Raw genomic sequence first — 6,564 nt, 5'->3', positions numbered from 1 at the left:
GTCCGTGGAGCCGGGGCCGGGCTGAGCGCCCGCGGGCGCCGGCTCCGCGCCGCAGCCGGGCGGGCCGGGGTTGGCAGCGGGCAGCGGGGAGTCCCGGGGGGGCTGGCCGGCCTCGGGGCCCGGGCTGGCCTTGAGGGCGGTCTGCGGGACGAGGAAGCCCAGGGGCTGGGTGATGGGGTAGAGCAAGAAGTGTCCTTTGCCGATGAGGGTGCGGGGGGCGCAGGGTGGCAGGCTGGGGAAGTCCGGGGCGGCCTTGCGGCGGGGGGGCGAGTCGGAGAGAAGGCTCTCCACGCTGAACGGGTTGAGCTTGTGGAAGCTGCCGGCGCCGCGGGGCCTCCCCGCGCCCCCGCTACCGTCCCCCGACGGGGCGGCCGCGCAGTCCTTGTCGGGCGGGCGCTGGAGCCGCCCGCTCCCGCTTCTTTGGCTGGGGTAGAAGGGCTCGGCCGTCTGGTCGCAGGTGCCGGGGGGCGGCTCGGAGGGGGCGGCGGCGGCGGGGAGCGGCGGATGGGGCGGCGGGGGCTGCCCGCGGGGTTTGGCCTCAGGCGGGGCGGGCGAGAGGCCCCCCCCGCCGCCGCTGTCGCTGTCGGAGCTGGGCGTGCTGTGGAGGGAGAGGGCGCTGGGCGAGTGCGGGTGGCGGCTTTGGCTTTTGAGCAGCTTCTTCTCGTGCTTTCTCTTCTTCTTCTCCATCTTCTCCAGCTCCTTCCGGGCGATCTCCTCGGGGTCCATGGGCTCCCCGCTGCACGTCGTGGGGTGGGAGTTGTGAGCCGGCCGCCCCGGGCCCTTCTTCGTGTTCTCTTTCTTTCTCCATTTGGCCCGGCGGTTTTGGAACCAGACCTACACACCGAACAACGAGAAGCAATTAACACCCAGCGCACCGGCCCCCCGCGGTGGCCAGGGCGGTGGGAGGGGGGCGGAGGGGAGAAGCGCAGCTCAGGCCTCCCTCGTCCACCCCTTCGAGGTGCCGGCAGCCCCCATCCACAGGACCGGGTCTCTGAGAGACGGAGAGCAGGGGAGGGGGCAGGAAGAGATATCCACACTTCTTTAACAGGGTAGGAAATAAAAAGACAAGGGGGGGGGGTTGCACACTCACGCACACACACGCTGCACCCTGCCCGCACCGGCGCCACGGAGAGGGGCAGGGATTACACAGCCCCCCGGTTCTTCCCCGTGGCCGAAGGGTACAGAAGCACCGATCGCTGGCCCGATTCCCCGCAGCAGCACGCAAAATGTGATAAACACAGCACAATAAGCGGCTGGAGGTGAGGGGGTGTGGGGGGGACACGACGGACGGTGCCTCGCCCAGACGTGCGGAGTTCGGACCTCCTGCCCCTCCCGGGAGACGGAGCAGAGGAGTTGCATCAGCCCAAAATGGGCTTCGGTTGGGTTTGTTATAGATAGTTCATAGGAGAGAAATTAAATTAAATTAAAACCTCTCTGCTCCGGCCCTGCTCCTGCCTGCCTTGGCAGGTCCCCGATGTCCCCGCAGCCCACGGGCACACGCATCCCTCCTCGCCCCCGCGGCCCCTTGGGGCTGCTGGCAGCGCCTGTCCCGGCCGGACCACGACCCCAGCTCGGAAGCACCGCGGGAATACCGGTGCCCGATCCGGGCTCCTGCCCCCGGCCGGGCTCCGCAGGCTCCCCGAGCACGGCGAGAGGCGGCTCTGGGAGCCGGCGCGGGAGGGAAAGCGGCTGGAAGGACACCGTGAAGCGAAGCCTACGGAGGAACCGCGGACAACGGCGCTGCCTCATCCCGGGGGGACCGTCCCCGGCTCCCGGGGTGGATTTAAGGACGCATTCCCCGCACACTCAGCCCACGCGAAGCCGCCCCCGCACGGCCGCGGGTCCCGGCAAAATGCGGGGCCGCAGCTCGGCCTCGCCGCCCGCTCGCAGCCACCGCGGCACAAACCAGCATCCCGCGATCCAACAGCCACCCCGCATCCCCCCCATCCACTTCCCATTTATTTTTTGGAAGATCCATTGAAGCAGATCGATGCTTCCCCATCCCGCACCGCCAAGGGCCTGAGCAGCTCGTTAAAATTAAGTTTTACAAGTTCCACTCGCTCTCGATGCACCTACGAGCTTTATTGACATTCTCCAGCATACCCTGGCCCGTGATTAAGCCTCATATTTGCATGCTAATTTTCTCGCCCTTGACTCATTTAAGAAAAATGTTTACAGTGGAAAAGCACACTAAAAAATGTTAAGGGAAACCAGGCTGGGTTGCCACTCTTCTCGTTTTGCAAGGTTAAAAAAATTAGGGTAGTAATAATAATAAAATACACCAGCAAGCAGCAGTGCAAGACAGGGAACAAAAGGGCCGGGAGGCGCGGGGCTGCGGCCCAAGCGCACAGGGCCCGTCCCGGAGCGGGGATGCGGGTCCGAGGGGCCTCCCCGGGGACTGCTCGGCGCATGGAGAGGGCGGAGGGGAGTGGGGGGAGAAGAGGGGGGGACACGTTTTTTACCTGCACTCTGGACTCCACCAAGTCTAGCCTGAGAGCCAGAGCCTCTCGCATAAACACGTCCGGGTAATGACTCTCATTAAACGCCTTTTCCAGCTCCTCGAGCTGCCAGCCAGTAAAATTGGTGCGGGTTCGTCTTCTTTTACAGCCAGGACTTTCCTTGTCCGGGTCACCCGAGTCTGAAAAAGCAGAAATACCCTCAGGTCCCTGGGAGACAGGCCTTCTCCCCCCCTCCCTGCCATTCACAGGAGCCTTTTAACTTTTGTGCTCGGTAGCGTTGGTAAAAGAGCGGGATTATTCACACACCTGCGCTAAAAATGGGGAGGAACCCGATCTGCCCTCGCCTCCTCCGAAAATGTACTTTACAGAACATTTATTCCTGAAGGAAGCTCTCCACAGGCACTCAGCTGGCAGAGAGAGAGAGAGAAGTTCCAATATTTGCTCCAACCACCAAAGGTTTCATTAAAAAAATTAAAAGTCCCCCCCTCTTTCCCTTCCCCAGCCCCTCCGGAGCACCTGCGTGGGTCACAGCTCACGGCCCCGTTCCACGCGGGACCCCGAGCGCAGGGCGGCCCCTGGGCCTCCCGCAGACCCCCCGAGCACGGGCGGGCGTGGAGCTGGGATGTTCGCAGCCTCTCCGAGTACGTACAGCTCCAGGCTGGCGATTTTCAGCCCTGGCTGCACCTCCCCTAACGTTTTCCGCCAGGTGTGGAAATTAAGAAAAATAATAATAATAACAGTATTTTGTATTTAGTTGAGGTGCAGTGTGGGGCAGCTCCAGGATTAACAAGAAGGATGTTGGGGCGGCAGAACGTTTTAATAGCTGAACAATAGCGGTGCCACAGGCCGATGGGGAGGGAAGGAGGGAGAGCTCTTCCTTTTGGTTAAATCGTATAAAAAATAATTATTACCGCTCTTTATTTCCCCAACTGCATCGATTCCCCGTTATTAATTTTATTATTATCTTTTAATGGTATGATCCGAGCTGCCACACGATGAACTTTGGGGGAAGGCACCGGGCCGGGCCCGCTATTGTTCAGGGCACACGCGTGGCCCAGGTCCGGTGGGAACGGGGAATGCTCCCGGCACTCGGACTGGGGCCGTCCGGCCCCTCGGGGGGCCAGCACAGCCGCCTACCCTCCCCCCCCGAGACACCCCAAATTCGTAGGTAAGGATAGCGGGGCTACGAGGGTGCGGTGCTTTTCTTCCTCCGCGCTGACACGCTCCGGGCGGGGAGCGACGGTCGGGGCGCGGGGTGGGGGGACCGGGGGGACACACGCGACACGGGGCCGCTCCTACCTGCGAGCTTGAAGGGCTGGCTGTCCCCGCTCACCCCGCAGCCGGAGGGGATGAGCGGCGCCGGGTTGACCACAGAGGCGGCGCAGGAGCCGCTCAGTAATCCATCGATGGAGAAGGGCACGGAGGCGGCCGCCGACTGCAGCTGGTGCCCGGCCAGCTCGTAGACGTGGTGGTGCCCGAGCGGGTAAGGGAAACCCACCATCCCCCCGAACTGGGCATGAGGATGCTCCAGGATGCGGCTGTCCATCATGGGGGCGGCTCTAGGGCGGGGGGGGGCCGGCGGGGCTGGGGGCGCTGGCGGCAGGGCGGCTGGGGCCGGGGGTGCTGCTGGCGGAGGAGGCGGCGCGGCGAGGGGCTCATGCTGCAGGGCGCCGGGCGCTTTAACTTTATCAACATCAGGCTCCCAATAATTAGCTCAGGCTGGGGGAATTTGGGACCAATAAGAAACGTTAATCGGTCCTGACGTCAGAGACGTGCCAGTGTGGGGAGCAAACGTTTTCCATATCGATTGCTAATTATACCTGACATCCAGCCTCAATAAACAATATCAGAGCTGTCACAACACAACGAGGGGGGCTTTGATACGAACTCCAGCCCGAGGAGGGCGGCGGGGGCCGGGCGGGCAGGGGGGTGCGGCGGGGAGGGGGGCGGAGGGGAACGCGCGGATCTGCCTGATACCCGGTTAAATACTAAACAGTCGGAGTTACACACACACAGCCTCCCCCCCACCCCTCCAACCCACCCTCTTCCCCCTTGTCCCCTCCCCTCGCCAAATCACTAATAGATTTCCCTTTAAAACATTCACCAGCGTGTTGTGGGGATTTTTCACCAGAAATGCTCTACTCTCTGAACCTTTAAAGTGATGTTGCTCCAATTACAGAGAGACATTGAGCGGCAAATAGACTGATCCAATAATAGGAGATTCATCATCCGCTCTTTCCAGAGCTGTCACATTGAATTTAAAACTACAAGCCTTTTCATCTCCTCTCCGGCTCTATAACACGGGAGAGGGGAGGGGGGCAGCGGGAAAAAAATGGGGGGGGGGGGGGAGGAAGGAAAGGATGGAGAAAAAAAATAAAAAAAGGAAGAGCCGATTGCAGCGTTCAGGAGGAGATTTGAGGGTATCAATTGAAATCATAATTAATGCAATCTCCTATCGATTCGGCCACGGACACCCTCCTCTCTAGCAGTAACCACAACCTTTGAATTGTGAGCGCAGCCACCACCAGAAGCAGCCTCTGATCGCTAAAGAGGAGGCCAAAAACTACTACTACAAATTTTTAGAAATTCAAACCAAACTAAGTTCCCATCCCCACATCCCTCCCATTTCACCTTCCCCCCCTTCCCCGCTGGAGTAGCTCATCGCATACCCCACGCTTCATCCCGCCAGTCATTCACAGCTCCCAAACAGCCGCCAAATTTGTCCTAATTAAATTACGTCTCCATAGAAGTTTTCACCCAGATAAAACATTGATAGATTCCCCCGGTGAATAATTTAAGGGACGGCTCTCCGGCAAAGCGCGGGGCTGGGAACCCCCAGATTTGTGCCCTCTCCCGGTTAGAGAAACACTTCCCAAGCTCCCAGGAGAGAGGAAGAGGGGGGTACTTCCCAGCCCCTCCCATCCCGAGCCCGCTGGGACTGGAGCTCGCGGTATCCTGGGCCGGGGGGGACCCAACCTGGCGAACCCCGGGAGGGCTCCCCCCGGCCCCTGGGAAGGTGGGAAGAGGGGCGCGGGGAGAAGCAGCGTTTGCGTTTAACAAAGAGAGCGAAGGAGCCGGGCCGGGAAATCAGACAGGGGAAACTCTTTAAATCTTCCTGGGAGGTTCGTGCGGAATTAAATCCTTGGAGTCGGGGGGCGGGTGGGGTGAGAAAGAGAAAGAAATAAAAATAGGTAGGAAGGAAAGAGGAGAGAGAGGGGAAGGGGAAAGAGGGAGAGACACTTTATCTGTGGAAAACATACCAATAGATTTTCCAGTTATAAAACATCCAGCCAAGATGATACATTTCCCAGCGCTGGTTTGTGTGGGTATGAGAGAGGGGGAAGTTAAAATTGAAATAAAAAGGAAGTCGAGTCTCTAATCTATGCTGTCTGTCCGGAGCTGTATTTATTCACCTAATTGAATGCCATACAATATACTGCTGTATTATTGCTGTTCCCTCCCTCCCCCCTATAGATTAGTTTAATTATGGTCTCCCTGCCTCTGCTTAGAGCTAAAAGGTAGCTTGAATTTGGACTACACAGCCCTAACAGAAATAAGAAAATGATGGGGTTGGTATTAATTCTGGGGTCAAGGGCTTCACTTTTCACCATAATTTAATTTCTTTCTCTATAAATACTAAATGTAAACTGTGTCCACTGGACCAAATTTTGCCTGTAGCAATAAATGCCTCATTTTCTGTCGGATTTCAGGAGAGGAATGCGAGCGGGACGTGTTTCTGAATACAGAATGGTAATCAATCCAGCACAGAACAAGAGAGGGGGGACTTTTCTCTCTCTCCCTCTCTTTATTATAATGAATTAATTCGACTTTATTTATCCCATTTTCTGGAGCTGACAGAATGTTAATTTGAGTTGAAATTTCTCTCGCCTCTCACTCCCTGACCCCTGGCCTCCAGATTGGCGTGTTGTAATAACCTGAATCTTTCAACAGAAGCCCTGATAATTGTTACCTTATTAGCATGCAAATTGTTTAATTAATATTATTATGGAGAAGCATACAATCCGTCCGTCACTTGACCTCAAGTGCAAGTCCACGTAGTAAGCGGCTCTGTGCATTTCAATGTGCACATTTAAAATCGACTTCT

At 58.1% G+C, this 6,564-nt stretch overlaps 1 protein-coding gene across 1 annotated transcript; it reads right to left on the bottom strand.

Annotated features, from left to right (window-relative positions):
- Window positions 1–4,078, bottom strand: UNCX (UNC homeobox; the record flags this gene model as incomplete). Its single annotated transcript, XM_042037561.1, has 3 exons — window positions 3,759–4,078; window positions 2,463–2,638; window positions 1–834 (listed from the first exon to the last, which is right to left on the bottom strand). Coding segments are annotated over exons 1-3 (1,260 nt in total), but the record flags the coding sequence as incomplete, so codon positions are not given.
- Between the last annotated feature and the right edge of the window lie 2,486 nt (window positions 4,079–6,564).

This window comes from Corvus kubaryi, unplaced genomic scaffold (genome assembly GCF_017639235.1).
Source record: "Corvus kubaryi isolate FWS band 111438036 unplaced genomic scaffold, C.kubaryi_AGA036_p1.0 37387, whole genome shotgun sequence".
NCBI lineage: Eukaryota > Metazoa > Chordata > Aves > Passeriformes > Corvidae > Corvus > Corvus kubaryi.
The sequence above is the reverse complement of the archived record's forward strand: the minus strand, read 5'-3'. Positions and strand labels throughout refer to the sequence as shown.